Source organism: Phodopus roborovskii, unplaced genomic scaffold (genome assembly GCF_943737965.1).
Source record: "Phodopus roborovskii unplaced genomic scaffold, PHOROB, whole genome shotgun sequence".
NCBI lineage: Eukaryota > Metazoa > Chordata > Mammalia > Rodentia > Cricetidae > Phodopus > Phodopus roborovskii.
Window position 1 is genome coordinate 21,829,044 of NW_026126541.1, and position 19,197 is coordinate 21,848,240.

Here is a 19,197-nt window from a genome sequence, read left to right on the forward strand (position 1 = left end):
ACAAATCTTTTTTTTTTTTTTTTTTTTTTTAAGTATTCTACTATTCATCAGAGTCTTTAAAGGAAAATTTAGGAGCTTTGGGTGTCACTCCATGGAGGAGTGTATACTTAGCATGGTCCAGAGTTCAGTCTCCAAACCAAAAAAGAAAACAATAAAATTTAAAGCACATTCTGTAATTAAATTTGATGCAACGAGAACATGAATGTTGTGGTGTGGTAGGTATCACTGCCACTTGGGATCAGGTGAGTTTACCTACTGTTGACTTTATTTAGGAAAGGGTGTTGTCTCATAAGAAGATGACTAGTGCTAAATTGAGCTTATAATGTTTAATATACCTAGTATTGGGATTTTGAAAGTGTTTTTAAAATCAAGCTTAAGATGAAGCTGTTGAATGTTTTGTAAAGTTTTAATACCTTTTTAACTCTTTCTGTAGCTCTCAGTGAAAGGTTACAATGACAAACAGCCAATTTTGCTAAAGAAGATTACTGAAAAAATGGCTACTTTTGAGATTGATAAAAAAAGATTTGAAATTATTAAAGAGGCGGTAAGTTTTGTAACATGTTTCTATAATTTTTATTAATACAGTTGCATTACCATATTATAAAAATTGCTAATAATGGAGAGAGGATTGGGGAAAAAGCATTTATAGTCCTGAGTCATCGCCTTTGCTGTATTCTGCTTAGAAAGCTGAGCCCACTAGTATACACCTGACTGTCAGCTTCCAAACCTACTAGAATTGTAGAACTAACTCTGGGGGAAGCCCCAGTGGCAGTGAGAGACTTTAGTTTTCCCTCCAACCTTCATTTCAGACAAGCACATGGTTGGGGAAACAGAGGTCTGCCCACCAGAAGAGCTTTCTTACTTTGTAGTGCACCCTTTAGGGTTGATGTGTCATCCATTTAGATCCATGTCAAGATTAATGGAAGTACAAAATGGAGAGCTACTTTCAACAAGACCTTCATTTATATGCCATAATAAACTGTCAGTTTTCAGTTGAGTATACAATAGCTACTACCCATGTTACTTGCTTATGGAGACGTTGGAGTTGTGCCATATCCAAGGATCCCTGGGAATTACTTTCTGAGGCATGCAAGACATCCCATAGTGAAGGCATTTAGATACGCATCAGATGCCAGAGGTTAAGATGCTGCCTGGACAAGCAAAATGCGTGCCAGTTAGTTTAAGAATCAGAAAAGGGTAGTTACTGTTCCTGATTATATAGAAGAGAAAGAAGTAGATATCCTTGCATTCCAGTTACACATAATTTATGTAGAATAAGTTGGACTATAGCTGATCTTTAATTGACTTTGAAAATTAATGAACCCATGCTTCCCTTCTCTAGTATATGCGATCTCTTAATAATTTCCGGGCTGAGCAGCCTCACCAGCATGCCATGTACTACCTCCGCCTGCTGATGACTGAAGTGGCCTGGACTAAAGATGAGTTGAAAGAAGCCCTAGAAGGTGAGATTCCACCTACTTCATTTCCTACCCTGATTCTAGTCATTCCGTTGTCTAAGGGCTAGGTAGCAAGAGCCTCAGAGCTTCATGTGGTTCAGTGGCATTTACCAACTACCTCCACACCCAGCCCTGCCAGTAGGTGAAACAGCCATCAATTAGAAGGGTTCCTGGGTTGGGGACTAGGGTTGGGAAGCATAAGTAGAAACATCATTTCCATAAAGATGGGGTAGGTGAGTGTTACGCTACGGAGCTAGAGAAGGGGTTGCCAAGGCAGCACAGTGGGAGTGGGTGTTCTAGTTCTGCAGAAACAACTTCAGGCTCGTGTGTGTGTGTGTGTGTGTGTGTGTGTGTGTGTGTGTGTGTGTGTGAGAGAGAGAGAGAGAGAGAGAGAGAGAGTGAGAGAGAGAGACCTTTAAAATTAAGACAGTAGCTCATAATTTTATATTGAAAAATAACATCTGTGAAATACCTGACCCATCATGGGTTTAAGTAATTAACTTAATTAGTTCCTAAAGAAGGGCCAGTACGTGTAAAAGGAATGTGAAAAGTAGGAAAATTACTACTGGCACACTGTATGATTGCCACAGGCAGTGTCCATCTGCAGATACTGACATTAGTACAAATTTGAGGGGAATAGAGCTAGTGAGATTGCTCGATGGGTAAAGGGTCTCACCGCCATGCCTGATGACTTGAGTTGGATTCCTCAGTACCCATGTGGTGGGGAGAGAGAATTGATTTCTCTATGTTGTTCTCTGACCCCTATGTTCATTATTGGTACCACTTCCATGAGTAGACTGACACACATACTGAATAAATTTAAAAAATAATAGTACAATAAAAAAAATTTTTAAATATTTGAGGGAAAACTGCCTCAAACGTTCTCCCAAACACATTAATTCTAATAGGAAAATTTGGTTTGGGCTTTGATAGGCTTTGGAAGTAGACACTTTCAAATAGCTTGTTGAACATACATGAATCACTCCATTATTACCTAAAGAGTAAAAAAAAGCACATTTACAATGAAAACACCTGGCAGACACCACCACAACCAGGTAACTTGTGATAACATACCCAGCACCATGACACACCCACCTCAGCAGTCTGATGCACGTTGCCTCTGTGTTGCTGCTTCTTCGTGCTGGTGCATAAATGTAGTTTGATCTTGAGAAGACACTAGATGAATAAAGGAGCTCTGAGGAACTGTCTCCAGTGAGAGGACAGTAAGGATGTATGGCAGCTAATTGCAATGTAGGATTATAGATTAGTTCTGGTCTATCTACATAGCAAATTCCAGACCAGCCAGGGCTACACAGTAAGACCATGTCTCAAAAACCAAACAACAAAAAAACTAAGACCAAAATCCAATCAGAGCCTGTATTTGGGTTAACAGTATTATTGTATTAGCTGGATAGTGGGTGGAGTGCTTGCCTACCATAAACAAAGCCTTGGATTTGCTGTATAGGACCTTGAAAAACACACAGTGTGTATCAGTATTGATTGCTTAGGTTCTGATAATCATAGTGTGGTTATTGACAATATAAACAAAACTGGGTGAAGGGTGAAATACACTCATATTTTTGCAAGTCTTGTATATATCTGAAATTACTTCAAATGCAAAGTGTTGTTTGTATGCAGGTCTCACTATTTCTTACTTATCTGCAGATGTTACCCTCCCCCGACTTAAGGCCTTCATACCTCAACTACTGTCACGGCTGCACATTGAAGCCCTTCTCCATGGAAACATAACAAAGCAGGTGCGAGGTGAAGTTTTAGCAGTCTTTTATGGATCACTGTAAACAATTATTTCCCCTGTTCTGTCTCAAGACTCACCCAGCACAATGCTAAGCACATAAGAATTAATCCGCTGTCTCTGTGGGAGAAGGAAGTAAGGACATGTGAGAAATAGAAGTGCTCACTGCTGCTGCCTGGCCTTTGCAATCAGAAAAGGAATGGGAACAATTATCCCTACTCTGTGTAGACTCACATAATGTAGACATCAGGCAGCCTGTGTACAAGCCCTGACACTGGTGTGTACTAGATATGTAATCTAATGGAAAGGCCTTACCTCCCCTGTGCAAGTGAGAGTGATAGCAACACCTACACCTTGGCTTACCCAAGAAGAGCCCCATGGCAGTCTGCCTCAAGGGCCCTTACTCCCAACACTCCATACAGCCTCCAAAACAGTGTGCAAGGGCAGGTGCTTGCTCGGCTCAGTTTAACTCACAGTATACTCTTCTGTGTATCTCTTCTGTTTGGCTTCTGTGCTCAAGATTACTGACATGGGACTAACTTTTCCTTACCAGTACCTCCATCTTTAGAAAAGCCTTTATTCCCTGCCATCAGTAAGTTTCTTTTCACTACTACCGTATTGATTGACAAACTCAATTTTTATCCATTTGCATAGGAGTAGATAAATTTAGTAATTAAAAATATATTTTATGATCATCTAAGCTATTTTATAAGTATGTTTCATTATAGTAATGGGCTATCCAGTATTCTGTTTTGATTTTCACAGACAGGATATACTTTTTTTTCCCGTTTTATAATATGCTGTGATATTTCTCTTCCTTCAGGCTGCATTAGGAATTATGCAGATGGTAGAGGACACCCTTATTGAGCATGCTCACACCAAGCCTCTCCTTCCGAGTCAGCTAGTTCGCTACAGAGAAGTCCAGCTTCCTGACAGTAAGTGAGATGTTAAAACTTTGAGTACTAATGTGCTTGTTACAATGCGTTGAATACACTTGGAAAATAATATATGCTTTCATGTCAGAGATCTACAGGAATTCTCTGTAATTTATAGAAATAGGATTACAAGTAGGTAGTTTTGCCATAGAATTCTCTGATTGGTGAGCCATGTGCAGTCATTTTGAGGAGATTGATATAGAACTCACTAGTACTTGAATATAGAGGAGTTAGAGAATAAAGGTGGCCTAGCACTCAGGAGGCAGAAGCAGACAGATCTGTGTGAGTTGGAGGCCAGTGTGGGCTACAAAGAGAGTTCCAGGACAGCTAGGACTATTACACAGAGAAACCCTGTCTCAAGAAAACAACCAATGAGATAGGAACTATGAAGGCTGGAAAGGTAGCTCATCAGGTAAGGTCATGTGCTGTTTGTTCCTGGAAAGGACTTGACTTTGGTTTCCAACACCATGTTGGGGGGCTTAAAATTTGCTGTAACTCCAGTTCCAGGGGATCTGATGCCCTCTGGCCTTCACAGGTACCTGCACTCATGTAGCCAGGGCTACATGGTGAGAATCTTGTCTAAAAGAGGGAAAGCTGGCTGGATGTGGTTTAGCTGGTAGAGTGCTTGCCCAGCACACACAAAGCCTTTGATTTGATCCTGGCATAGGATACAAGTGGGCATGGTGGTGCATTTGTAATCTCAGCACTTGGGAATTAGAAACAGGAGAGTGAGAAATCAAGACGGTAAGTTAGAAACCAGCCTGGGGTAAATGAAACTGTGCGTCAGAAATAAAAATTGAGGAAAACTAAGAAGCAGCTGAAACCATGGCACTCATTGGAAGTCCGTCGGAATCATTGACAGGAGTAGTTTTAGAATAGCCACAAGTATAGATAACAACATATTCCTTACATGTATATTTTTCTAAGGGGGTAACATTTGTAAGTACTTGTATTTATATGTTGGGACTTACAGTGTCAGATTATAGTTACATTAACAGTGGCTTCTTGTGATATAAGAACTTAGTAAACATTGTTTGAATGTGGAAAACTCTAATGGGAAACATACTAGACCAGGAATGAGGGCATGGATTCTCTGGCCATACTTCATTGTTGGTGGCCCCGTGCATACGTCATCTATGTCCCCTGCTCACAGCTCTTTTACCTACTTAAATGGTGTCCCTCCCCCCCCCCCCCCACTTCTCAGGAACCTGTGTCTGAATTCTGGTCCTCTTCCCTGGCCTGTCATACTCCTCTATTTTAGTCGGTTTTGCATGACTATGACAAAATACCCCATCTACAATAAAGGGAACAGTTCATTTTGAATCATAGTTTTGAAAGTTTCAGGTCATGGGTAGTTGACCATTTGCTTTTGTACCTATAGCAAAGCAGAATATCACAGTAGGAGGGCAGAGTGAAGGAGTTCCTCACCTCATGGCAGCCAGGAGATAAAGGGGAGGAGAGGCCAGGGTCTCTGTGTCCCTTTCAAGCACAATTTCCAAAGATTTAACTTCTTTTTTACCACCTTCCATTAGCATCTAAGGCTGGAGAGCATGCTGTAGGGCTAGGGATGCAGCTCAGCGGGAGGGCATCTGTCCACCATGTGCAAGGGACTTGGGCCAAACTATAACAGCCAGTAAACTTCCTTTGACATCCTGAGCTGGAATAACCACCTGTGAGTTTTTCTGAACACTTTGAAGCTCTCAGCACTTTTATTCCTTCATGTAGATTAAAGGGCAACACCATTTTATGAGATTATACATTCCTTTAAAGCCAGGGGTTCTGCTTTGAGTAGCCACTAAACAACTCAAATATGTTATTACTTCACGCCATCTCTGTCGAGCACAGCTAGTTCTGTTGTCGTGCCTGGCCAGTCATCACAAAATAGGTGATGGTTTTCAGGTGCAGTTTCTAGTGTGATCCTCGGTCAGGGCACACACAGTAGAGAGGAAGAATTAGGAGCTGCTGAGTAAGAGCCGTTCCATTGGGCTGAGCACAGAGCTCTGAGGTTGAGCACATATTTAATGGTGGGTGGGGGTGGTCCTGGGTTCAAGCCTCAAACCAAATGGAAAAAGAAACTACAGCATTTACTGCCACTCAAGGTGATCCAGTCTAGAACAGAATTTCAAAGTGGAGTTTTTCAGGCCCCTTCCTTTCCTCTCTTAGGACCCTGTCTTTTGCCTCCTGGTTACTCTGTTAAATTCCCTCAAACTCAGAAATAGCACAGTTTATATCTCATTTTCAAAATGAAAGTGTTAGAAAATCCTTCTGATGTAGCCGACTGCAGATGTGAATGTTTAAGTAACCCCTCGCCTGATGGGCTTGGGAGGCATCTGCAGCTGGAAAACAGCATCTTCTGCTCTGTGAAGGAAGAAATGTTTTGAGATCTATGAGAAGAAGGAAAGATGGCTCCAAGAGCCCACAAGTCCTTCCCTCTTCTGAGGAGGAAGATCACTGTCAATTTATATCAGGAAATGGGTTCTAAAGCCAGGCAGCTGGCCCATGCCTGGAACCCTGGCACTGGGTGGTAGAGACAGAAGAAGCAAGAGACCATAGCCAGCTTCTGTCACCTAGCAAAATGAAGACCAGGCTGGGCCACGTGTGACCCTGTCTCAAAAACAAACAAACATTTTTTTTTTTTTTTGAGATAGGAAAATTGCGTGTTGAGTGGGCAGGCATAAAGAGGGTATGTGGAGCACACGTGTAATCTCAGTGCTCATGAGGCAGAGGCAGAAGGATTCCAAGGCCAGCCTGGCTGCAGTAATTTGCTTTCTGTTGCTATGATAAAACACCAACCAAAACCAACCTCAGCTTCCAGGTTACAGTTCATCAACCAGGGAAGCCAAGACAGGAGCTGGAGCAGGTGCTTGAAGCAGAAACCGTGGAGGAAGGGGCCCGCTTCCTGGCTTTTTTCTCATGGCTTACTCGGCTTCCTGTCTGGGTGTGTGTATATGCATGTGTGTATGCGCGCGCGCGCATGTGGTGTGTGTTTGTTTTTTAAGACAAGGTCTCTCAATGAGCCTTTTCTGGTCTGGAACTCACTAGGTAAACCAAGCTGGCCTCGGGGTCATAAAGATCAGTCTACCTCTTATCTCCGGAGTGCTGGGATTACAGGCGTGCACCACCACACCTGGCTTAGCTGCTTTTCTTATGCAGTCCAGGATTTATGCATACCCAAGCATGGCACCACCCACAGTGGGCTACAGTGGACCAGGACTGACTGTACTCTCCCCTGTAGATTACCCATCACGAAAAAATGCCCTGTGGACATGTCCACAGATCGGTCTGGTGGAGACAGTTCCTGAAGTGAGATTCCCTCTTCCCGAGTATGTCTAGATTTATATCCAACTGATGAAAACTAACCAGCACAATGGGTTATATAATAACAAATTCAAGGCCAGCCTCGGGTACATGGTGAGACTTTGTCTGAAAAACACTAAAACAAAAAAATACTAAAGTAAGTAAGTATACCATTAGCCTTATTACATTACAGATAATTCTTTTCTTTTTGAAACTTCTTAGGAGGATGGTTTGTTTATCAGCAGAGGAATGAAGTTCACAATAACTGTGGCATCGAGATCTACTACCAGACAGACATGCAGAGTACCTCAGAGAACATGTTCCTGGAGCTTTTCTGTCAGATTATCTCTGAGCCTTGCTTCAACACCCTGCGCACCAAGGAGCAGCTGGGTGAGAAGGCAGTGGGTTCCCGGGATACAGGAGACAGAAATGAACAGCTTTTATTTTCAGCAGACATTTCCCACCTCATCCTCCTCTTCTTACTCCATTGGCTCCTCCTCTTCCTTTCTTTCTCATGGCGAGGAGAGCGAACGCAGTCTCCTCTATACCGACTAGGCATGTCCTTAGCCCTAGTGTTAAAGCGATTCTTAATGAGGTGATGCTGGATTTCCAATGGTTTCCATAAAGACGAAATCTTAGGTTTTAGGGAGGGAAGAAAGAGTGCTAAAAGACAGTTCTAAGCCATTCTGAGAGGAAACATAAGACCCAATCAAAAAAACCAAACAACTAGAACAAAGAGAAGTTTAGTTCAAAGAAACCCCCATACAAACTTGGAAGAAACATTTAAAAAGGATAGGCTTCTCTCTCCACATAACCCTGTCAGTGTAGAGTAACCCCACGCTAGGTGCTGAGCATGGCAAAGGGACACGTTAAGGAGCTCACAGTGGTGGCCTATAGAGGCGTGACTATGTTTCAGTGTGGTGAGTGTTCCTGTAAGAGTGTTCAAACAGCAAAGCTCCTGAAGAGAGCAACATCCCCAGAGGCCCCAGGTCCCAGACTGTCTTGGGTGGGAGATCTGTGCAGGGCTGCTGAAGGAAAAAGCCAAGAGCTAAATGGAGAAAAGGGTTGGAGTGATGACTGTGAGGGCAAGGTGACTGGCGCCCTGTGCGGACTGCTGCTTCCTCACAGCAGGGCTCGATGACACGATGACACAGTGGCTGCTGCAGTCCCGTGTGCACAGGAGCTGCTCGCCGTCTGTGGCTGCCTGTTGTGCCTCGCACACTGTCGATAACTAAGGAGCGGAGCCCCCGCATCTCCAAGCTCTCTTAGACCAGTATCTACAGCCTGACCACCCAGGTGCTGTGCCTGAGTGGTGGGCAGATGAGAATGCCACAGACCTGTACATGTTCTGAAGCGTTTAGCTCGGTCTCCTGCTCTGGTGTCACAGCCACAGACCGTGATTGTTGCCCCGCCCCCAGGCCACAATGGGTGCCTAGTGGCGCTTGCTGAGCCCGCCACCAGTTATACACTGGAATTCCATTCCAGAAGGCGGCTTTCTATGACTGCAAAGGCTACTACCTGTCATCTTCTAGGCCCAGTGATACACATGAGACAGGAAAGACCACCAAGGTGGGCTAGGACAAGATCTTTGTCCTGAAATAGCGGTACCCAGGTTTGCTTCAGATACCAGCTAAAGGAGCTTGCCCATGTGCCAGAGCATGGAACTGTTGACTGCTCACAATGAAGAGGCTGACTAAGATACTTTGAGTGCACCTGCTGCATGCTCAGTGGCAAGTGTTAGATGCTGAAAGCCACCAGAGGTACGCAATTTGCTGGCACCAAGGAGGCCAGATGCTGCTCTAACATGCTGGTGCATCACATTGCAAGCATCCAGTGGGAAGCCTGTGACTGCCAAGAAGAACGGGCAGTTGACTGTCCCATCAGCAATACTGACCTCTTCCCCACAAACCTGATGCGGTCCTCTCCCTGTTCCATAGAAAATACGGTGTTACTGGTTGCCACAGAGTCACAGGTACCTTGGACACCAGCCACTGTAACTGAAGGCCTGTGCCCAGATGGTTGATCCTGGCCTTGCTCAGCTGAGACTGAGTGCTAGCAGCTCCCCCAGACCCTGCCATAAACAGGTGTTCAGGACCCCAGTGTGGTTCCCCATAAGGTATCACCCACCTCTGATAGTTTCAGAGAAAAAAAATCCACATGGCCTTTACTTCTTCTGGCTACAAAAGCCTTGTCTACATCTAGAACTTTGCCGTGGTGATTTTGATGTTGTAGGCTTCACTACTGAATTTGAGCAGGAAGATGTAGGTAGAGTGGCTTTGAACTAGAAATAACAAAGTAAACTAATGTCGGTCTTCAAAAGATGGGAGGCGAGAGGTAGAAAATGTATTGGGTGACGGGTACGTATAAGGATGTTGATAGATCTGTGACCTTCAGTTTGTCCTGTCCTAGAGAGTCAGGTGATCCAGAGTTGGTTCAGGAATAGATTATCAAGTAAATGCATTGTAGAGCCAGGGTCATGTGAGAACTCAGATGGTAAAGCAGCGGGAGTTAGGGGTTGGCGGGGGCATGAAGTGAGCCCAGCGGTTTGTAGGGATAGGGATAAGGAGTTTAGACAGTTGACTGAGCAAGTCACAGAATGTGAATTTGAAGGAATTGAAGGTCAGCCATATGCCTCAACTGAGCCCTTCAGCTCTGTCCCAAGGAAGAAGACCATGTCTTAAATGGTCGTATTTCTAAAGATGTGAATGAGCTAAAGTAGATTTCCTTTTCTCTGAAAGACTAAAAGTGATCTGAGTCTAGTGTCAAGATCCTGACTGGCTGTGTGTGTGTGTGTGTGTGTGTGTGTGTGTGTGTGTGTGTGTGTGTGTGTGTGTGTGTGTACTTCAGGCTATATTGTCTTCAGTGGACCTCGCCGAGCCAATGGCATCCAGGGCTTGCGATTCATCATCCAGTCAGAGAAGCCACCTCACTACCTGGAGAGCAGGGTGGAAGCCTTCTTACTTACCATGGAGAAGGCCATAGAGGACATGACAGAGGAGGCCTTCCAGAAGCACATCCAAGCACTAGCCATCCGTCGACTCGACAAACCAAAGAAACTCTCCGCAGAGTGTGCTAAATACTGGGGGGAAATCATCTCTCAGCAGTACAATTATGACAGAGGTAAGGTAAAAAGAGCTTCATTATCACATGTGGGTATAAAATTTAGGAGTATCAAAGCCATTCTATATGGCATTCATTTTGTGGGGTTTCAGTAGTGATTTAGCAACAGGATAGGTCTGCACTTATTTTTCTTTAAAAAAAAAAATGTGGTGTTTTTTTTTTTTTTTATTTAATATAAAAACAGTTTCCTGCTAGGAACTCCCTTCTCCAAAACTAAAGCTGGTCTCTATGTTTCACATTAATTTCACTGTTTCTTTTCTGTCAGCATAGCCTGACTGTGAACACTGATACATGAATATCTATTTTCCATACGTGACTGGGGGTGGGGGGATGCAGACTAAATGTTCATACAGCAAGAGCTATCCCTGCAGTTCAGGAATCTCCAAAGACTCCACTTTCAGATGTAAAACAGCTGTGCATTGGAGGGTCCTGTGTGTCCGATTCCATTCCCCTTTCATTACAAAAGAGGTTAAGCAATGGAGCCGAAGCATACTAGAAGTCAGGAGACAGGTTTCATTCCTGGCATCACCACGCTGACAGCCTTGACTGGCTGCTGTTGTTGCCTTACTGTCCTCACCTGTGGGGCTTTTTATTTGAGTGTTTGCTTTTTTGTTCTGTTTTGTTTTGTTTTACTGAGACAAGGTCTCACTATATAGCTTTGACTGGTCTGGAGCTTGCTGGCCTCAGGCTCAGAGATCTGAATTCTGCCCGCCTTGGCATTCCAAGTGCTGGAATTAAAGGCATGCAATACCGCACCTGACCTTTACCTGTGCTTTTTCTAGCAGTTGGATCTACTACTAATGTTGAACATTTACCTTGTGCCTGGCATCATTTGTCATGTCACCTTCTTGGTTGTGATTATAACTTACCAAACTAAATGGTTACTTTCAGTCTCCAGATAAGGCAACTAAGGTTTAGAAAACTCAAAGTGACTGGGTCCAGATCTAGCTTCCCACTGGGGCGAATGGAACCTGGTTCCCAAGCCAGGTCTTAACTCCTATAGCACAGTCAATTTCTTGGGGTCTATCTCCTCCCTACTTAGATAGCAGATGGTGGCTTTAAAATGTGGATACCGGGCCGGGCAAGGGTGTCAGCACTTGGGAGTCAGGGGTAAGCAGATCTATATGAATTCGAGGCCAGCCTGGTCTTCAGAGAGAGGGCCAGGACAGCCAAGGCTACACAGAGAAACCCTATGTTGAAATCCCCCCCCCCAAAAAAAGGATGCCTGGAACGGGCTGGAGAGAAGAGCAACATATGTCTTAGCCTGAGCTTGATCCCTGGAACCCACAGGTAGAAGGAGAGACCCAGCCAAAAGCTGTGCTGTGACTTTCACAGACACATAAATGAAAATAAAAGTCTTTAAAATCGAGGATTCTCAACAGGCTTAGAGTGAAATGTATTGTCTTCCAGTGCGGTATTTTAGATTGTTTAACGTGAAAACATTAATGAATTACTGCTTGCTTACCTTTTCAGATAACATAGAGGTTGCATATTTAAAGACACTTACCAAGGACGACATCATCAAATTCTACAAGGTCAGTGATTGTGTTATCTAAACTTTATTCTATTTCCTAATTAGTAATTATGTGTTCAGTATGTATATGTGTGGGTGTGTGAATGTTGAAGTCAAGGCAGCGTGCAGAAGTAGGTTCTCTCCTACCATGTGGGTCCCAGGTTGTCAGGCTTGGAAGCAAGCACCTTTTCCCGCTTGAGCCACTCATTGGCTCCTAAGTCTTGGTTGATAATGAACTACTTGCTGTACTGTGTATTTGACCTATTAGATGCACTTCGGAGGCTGCAATGGCTCTTGTGGTTTCCAAGCCCCATTTCCAGGCTCCTTTTCTGTCTTCTGCCATGCTGTTTAAATGGTGTTGCCGAGCTTCTCAGTGGGCAGGGAGAGCAAAGGAAACAACACACTGGTCAGCGTGGTTTCCAAACCAACAGTGACCAGTGCTCCAGAGTTTTCAGGGTCTGTGCTTCCTGAGAAGGCTACAGAGAAAGGAGAGGCACTGCCGTTAGTGTCTTCCAGCACAGCTTTAAGAGAATCTTTGCTCCATCGAAGTCTCTCTCTCTCTTATACACTTTATAAGTCAGGGTTACCATTGCTCTGATGAAACACCCTGGCCAAAGCATCCTGAAGAGGAAAGGGTTTGTTAGGCTTATGCTTCCACAGCACTGTTCATCACTGAAGGACGTCAGGGCAGGAACTCAAACAGGGCAGGAGCTGATGCAGAGGCCATGGAGAGATGCAGCCTACTGGTTTGTTCCCATGGCTTGCTCAGCCTGCTTTCTTCTAGAACCCAGGACCAGCCGCCCAGGGATGGCCCCACCACCACTGGGCTCAGCCGTCACCAATGAATCACTAATTGAGAAAATGCTCTACAGGCTTCCGTGCAGTTGGATCTTATTGTTCTCAGTCGAGGGTTCCTCCTCTCAGGATGACTACAGCTTGTGTCAAGTTGACATAAAACTAGGCAATACAACATGTCAAATGAAGACTTTCACAATGTATGCCACAGTAGAGTTGTACTTACTTGAAGTGTTGCTTATTCTTTGTGATCTGTTGGAATCTCTAATTTACATAAAGTACTTCAATGCCTCATTTAGGATAAAGAAAAAATTATAGTCTGCGATTACCTTCGCACCATGGAACTGCTGCCCATGTCCTAGCCACTTAGCCTGGATCATGTTTGTGATTATGTACTGTCTGGTGAGGAACTATGCTCAGCCATGCTCGTGTCTTTCGGGGGGAGATGTCTGTAGTGCCACTCTCCGGTGCTCTGTTGTGGAGGCTCTTGATGTTCTCTTAAGGATGGGCGTGTGAAGAGCGAGGGCTACCTAATTACATTCCTACTGTACTAGGGCTTTCCATGCCCCTTCTCCATCACCAAAGGAGCTGTGGCAGGAGAGTCAAGAAAAGAAAACAGGGCCGGGCAGTGGTGGCATATTCCTTAAATCCCAGCATCAGGGAGACAGACAGGAGGGAGGATCTCTGTGAGTTCAAGACCAGCCTGGTCTACAAGAGCTAGTTTTAAGACAGTTCCAAAGCCACACGAGAAACCTTGTCTTAACCAAAAGAAAAGACCCTGACTTGGAAGTTTCATAAAGGAAACTGATTAGTTTATACTGTCCACAGTCAATAATGTCTCTTCCCCCTCGTGTGTAAAACCACAAAAGCTGCTCTTTTCTGTGTGTGGGAAAAAGTATTAATGAAGTCACATCACCCTAACGATACAGAAGGGGGAATATGGAGCTGGAAAGGGAACTTAATGGTAAAGTGAACCCTGTACAAGCGAGAGGACCTGAGTTCAGGCCCGGCATCTGTGCAGTGAGCTGGCTGTGGCATCTGTGCAGTGAGCTGGCTGTGGCATGTGTGCCTGAGCTGGCTGTGGCATCTGTGTAGTGAGCTGGCTGTGGCATCTGTGCAGTGAGCTGGCTGTGGCATCTGTGCAGTGAGCTGGCTGTGGCATCTGTGCAGTGAGCTGGCTGTGGCATCTGTGCAGTGAGCTGGCTGTGGCATGTGTGCCTGAGCTGGCTGTGGCATCTGTGCAGTGAGCTGGCTGTGGCATCTGTGTAGTGAGCTGGCTGTGGCATCTGTGTAGTAAGCTGGCTGTGGCATCTGTGTAGTGAGCTGGCTGTGGCATCTGTGTAGTGAGCTGGCTGTGGCATCTGTGTAGTGAGCTGGCTGTGGCATCTGTGTAGTAAGCTGGCTGTGGCATCTGTGTAGTAAGCTGGCTGTGGCATGTGTGCCTGAGCTGGCTGTGGCATCTGTGTAGTGAGCTGGCTGTGGCATCTGTGTAGTAAGCTGGCTGTGGCATCTGTGTAGTAAGCTGGCTGTGGCATCTGTGCAGTGAGCTGGCTGTGGCATCTGTGCAGTGAGCTGGCTGTGGCATCTGTGTAGTAAGCTGGCTGTGGCATCTGTGTAGTGAGCTGGCTGTGGCATGTGTGCCTGAGCTGGCTGTGGCATCTGTGTAGTAAGCTGGCTGTGGCATCTGTGTAGTGAGCTGGCTGTGGCATCTGTGTAGTAAGCTGGCTGTGGCATGTGTGCCTGAGCTGGCTGTGGCATGTGTGCCCAAGTCCCACACCCACAAAAGGAGACTGTGTCTCCAAACACACAAGATTTCTTTTTTTATTATGTTGAGGGGGTATTTCCTCATGATTGAAGGTGCTCACAGAGGCCAGAAGGGATCACTGGACCCTCCGGAGCTGGGGTTACAGGCAGTTATGAGCAGCCTGATGTTGTACTGAGAACAACTCAGCTCCTCTGAGTTCCTCTTAAACACTGAGCCATCTCTCAAGCCCTTGTTTTGTTTTTTAAGACAAGGACTCATTCTATAGCCTACGCTGACCTTGAACTCATAAAACAATCCTGCCTCTGCCTCTTCAGGGCTGTGGGATAATAGCCATGTTTACACCTGTTTAGAATACGTGTTTTGAGTGCTGATGTTTGAGCCATTTAGGAGGTAGAGATGGATGGCCAAACTCATCACTTCTGTTGCCTTGTGTGGAGGAAAGCCTTGCACCTAAACTACACTAGTTCCCTTTCAATAATAGCCTTTGAATATGTGCATGTGTAAAAGGCAAAACCCTGGCCTGACATGTGATCGAAAGTGGCCTTTGTGTGGTGAGTGCAGACTCGGATGTGGGTGTGTCCAATGAGGCTGTGCAGCTGTCTAATATGCTGTCTTACTTAGGTCCCCCTTGGTCCTTAGTTCGTTCTGCAGGGCAGCAGCAGGAGCATGTAGGGTCTCTGCCTACAGACTAGGACCCAGGTACCCCACCCCCACCCCAAACTGGTGGATCTATGGCTTCAGCCAAGTCACCTAAGCTTTGAAGCATCAGTCTCCTGATCTAGAAGATAGAGCTTCATTTGAATGAGGTACACAATTGCCACTTTGTGACATTAAACAGTCTCGGGCTTTTGACAATGTTAAATCAGAGTGTGTTCTCGTTCTAAATGTTAGGAAGTTAGTTCTAGCTGTGTTTCCTTACTACCTGCTGGCTGTTTAACTTTGTGAGGACAAATACTTGTTCTCAATTGCTTACTGGTGAGGGTGGTCACATTCAGTGATTGTCTGGCTTCTGAGAGTATCATACTAAAGTATTACTAGTCACCTGTTCCCAAGGCGACATCCCAGTGTAACCTACAGTAATGCCTCCAGGAGGAATGAAATATTGCTTCTCTCTACATATGCTGTTGTTTATTTAAAATTACAATACCTGCTTGGGTTTCAAAATGGTGATCATGAGAGTATTTGTACCAACTTTGCTAAATGCAGAAGAATCTTGTCTTACTGCCCTCCAGCTAGCATTCTGCAAGGTACTAATAAGCCCCACTAGTAAATACTGAAATAGGTTTGCAATCCCAGGCATATATTAACTATGAGTTTGAGCAAATCGATTAATTCCCTTGGTCTTGGTTTCCTCATCTATAAAATGGGAATAACTCTTGGCAGTGCTAGGGGTGGGTATAGCCCAGAGGAAGAACATCTGCCTGGCATGAATGAGGTTCCTGGTTCAATTCCAAGCACCACGGAAAAAGAAAATTAAGTCTTGCCTGCCTCCTTGAATCTTTTACAGTAAAATCACTTGAGAGGAAAGAAAAGAAAGCTTCTTTTCGTGTATAACTTGGTTGATTCTTCAGAGCCTCAGAGAGTCCTTTGTCCTAAGTTTCCTAACAGCATAAGAAAGTGACCTTTTTCTTTGTGCTTAGGAAATGTTGGCCGTGGACGCACCAAGGAGACATAAAGTATCCGTCCATGTTCTTGCCAGGGAGATGGATTCTTGTAAGTATTGGTTACTGACCTTTTAAAAATTCCATTTTTCATCTGATGTTGAGCCATATGATTGATGGTTGTCCCTCCCATAGTCACTCACCTTACAGAGCACCAGAAAGTGAAAGCATAAACAAGACAGCATGTGTTCCATGGACGCAGAAGTTCAGGGGAGGGGGGTGGAGAGGTAGAGAACTCATCATCTCCAAAAGTGGCTGTCAGAGCCTTAGAGTCTAATCAAGTTGACCTGAGCTCTAGAGCTGCTGAGGCCAAGGCTATAGGGACTCAGTGGTGTCAGCGTGGAGCGGGTGCTTGGGACATCAACTCGGGCCTTGGAACAAGCAGCTTGGGAGGACCTGAGAAGTGTTAAGGGCCTGGTGTGGCCTATTTTTCTCAAATGACCTATAGTCTATCTTAGTTTTTTTTTTTTTTGAAAATTCTTCATGTTGCAAGTATGGAGTAAATAGTAAGCTGTGGTTTCCTTGCAGGTCCCGTTGTTGGAGAGTTCCCATCTCAGAATGATATAAACTTGTCAGAAGCACCAGCCTTGCCACAAGTAAGAAACGTTAGGCATTGTCTGAGTTCTTCTCCTTAAAGCAGCTTGTTCACCAGACCACGTGAAAACCTGGAGGTTCGGGTCGCTAGTGTCAAAGCTACTTCATCCAGGTCTTCTCGAATGTCCCATCACTCAGCCTCTGCCCATTGCCTCTGTTGTCTTTTGTTTGGGGGTCATGTAACGCAGGCTGGCCTAAAACTCATGTGTAGATGAAGCTGGCTTGAACTCCTAATCCCCCTGCCTCAACCTCACAAGTACTGGGTCATTCTGTACCAAGCCACCTCCAGCCATAGCTTTCCCAGATTTGACTACTGGAATGAAAGTGTGTGGCCCTTCCTATAGTGCCTCTTCAAAGTCTAGCATTTACCTGAAGGGTGAGAAAATGGGCAGTGTCATCAGACTTTTGCTGAGTGGTTAAGTCAGCCTATGTAAGCCCAGGTGAAAGCCAAGAGTCCTCTTCTGGCCCAGAGTCCCATGTACCATGGGCTCTGCAGACTCGTCCATGACCCCTCTGGCCCGGTTGCAGTATGGGTATCTCGTGGTAAACACCACCTCCTCCCCGACACCGCAGCCCCCGCCAAAAGCTGCTGTTGTTCAGTCTTATTTTTGAATGAAACACTAAAGAAAATTGTTTTGTTTTTTCCTTTTCAGCCTGAAGTGGTTCATAACATGACAGAGTTCAAGCGTGGCCTGCCCCTGTTTCCCCTCGTGAAGCCACATATTAACTTCATGGCTGCAAAGCTCTGAAGAGAGTGGATACGTTCCTGTGTCTTCCGGGGCCGGGGGAGCAATCTTAGCCACTTGAGTAGTTTCTGGCTTGCTATTAGAGAGACAAACAGAAAAGAGTTATCAGACGTTATTATGTAGAAATGTTAAAAACCCAAAGTAATAAAATTATAAAATCTTATAGATGTAGAATATTTTTAAAATACATGCCTCTTAAATATCCTAATTTTTTTCCCTTTTTAGTCCTAAGAGAAAACACCTTATATTAACTGTTTAATCTGAAGAAGGATATCCTAATAGAGTCCTTCTTCCTTATTCTGTAAAATACTCACTTGTCTGAAGAAAAGAAGAGCTTTTTTCTAAAAGGCTTCAAAACATTTAGAAAGGACTACCTTTTTAAGAACCGATCCTCAAATCTGTTTTCTATTTGATAGTTTCCTGTAAATTGACAGAAAACATTACATTTGGCAGATAATGCACAAAGCAATGTCATTTTCTTTTATTAGTGAAATTGCTGATTATCTAAGGCATGGTTTTAATGTTTTTATAAAATTTGGGTATGTTTTTTAATCTTCTTAGTCAAATGCTGGAAAGCCCCAGAGCACTCGATTTACAGTGCTAGAAACACAGGTCAGCCTTCCACCAAGCTCGGGATTTCTCAGGATTCCTGTGGGTTCTTTCTCTCTCATTGAATTCTGTTTCTGTTTTTCGTAGTTGGTTTGTAGTGTCCCATCAGCAGATGTGCGCTGCTGTGTAGAGTGTGAGACACACTATGCTAATCAGCTGTTGTGACCCCCCCCCCCATAATTTCCATCAGTGTGTGAACTAAATCGTTTGCCCCTTTGAGGGACTTAAAAGGCAGCAAATACAACGCCACCTCTTTGGAGATGCAAGCAGCTGCATTCTTGCATAGCAGTCTCCAAAAGACTCAATTCCCCTGCTGCTTCCAGTCTCATCTTGCCTTAAGTGTTATTTTTTTGAATATATGAATATAAACATACAGATGATGACTGGGGTGGACTTTTAAAGAATATTTTTTTCACAAGATACTATTTTAGGTGAAAATGTTCCTGTAGATTTAACAGCTGTTTTAAAATACTTGCTCTTATTAACACTTGCTTCAAGAACAAGCGTGGCTGTTTTCACCCACGGGCAATAGTGATAGAAAGCGCCCCTGTTTGTCCACCAACTCAGGCAGAGTGCAGAACGGCGTTTCCAAGTGATATCTGACTGCCCCGTATGACTTGATTTGCCAGGATTTTCTGCTGTAGTCTTGGCTCCTCACAGCTTAAGTTTTCATATTTGCCATTTTCCAAACAACGTGACCTTGGGTGGCTGTGGAGGCCACCCTCCCCGTGGTGCTGCGACTATCTTTTATCCATGTGTTTTAGAGCCTCCCGATGAGAAACCTGTCTTTGTCCATCCCATCAGAAGGTGTGAGTCATCATTTCCTTCTTGTCTAAGCAATTGGCCAAGCAGCCAAGGCTGACTTTGAACTCCTGATCCTCCTGCCTCCACTTCTCAAGTGCCGGGATTAGGCGTGCGTCACCCCGCCCAACGTGACTATGCAGCTTTTCAT

General features: G+C 44.6%; 1 protein-coding gene across 2 annotated transcripts in view; it reads left to right on the forward strand.

Moving 5' to 3' along the window:
• Positions 1–17,799, forward strand: part of Ide (insulin degrading enzyme) — an 86,776-nt gene extending 68,977 nt beyond the window's left edge. For both annotated transcript variants that reach the window (XM_051199577.1, XM_051199578.1), the window contains exons 16-25: positions 434–544; positions 1,343–1,463; positions 3,123–3,214; positions 4,034–4,145; positions 7,665–7,832; positions 10,290–10,562; positions 12,036–12,097; positions 16,276–16,348; positions 16,825–16,892; positions 17,544–17,799. In XM_051199577.1, coding sequence (XP_051055534.1) covers positions 434–544; positions 1,343–1,463; positions 3,123–3,214; positions 4,034–4,145; positions 7,665–7,832; positions 10,290–10,562; positions 12,036–12,097; positions 16,276–16,348; positions 16,825–16,892; positions 17,544–17,639 — 1,176 coding nt within the window. In that variant the 3' untranslated portion in view covers positions 17,640–17,799. The remainder of the gene's footprint in view (positions 1–433; positions 545–1,342; positions 1,464–3,122; positions 3,215–4,033; positions 4,146–7,664; positions 7,833–10,289; positions 10,563–12,035; positions 12,098–16,275; positions 16,349–16,824; positions 16,893–17,543) is intronic.
• Positions 17,800–19,197: the final 1,398 nt, after the last annotated feature.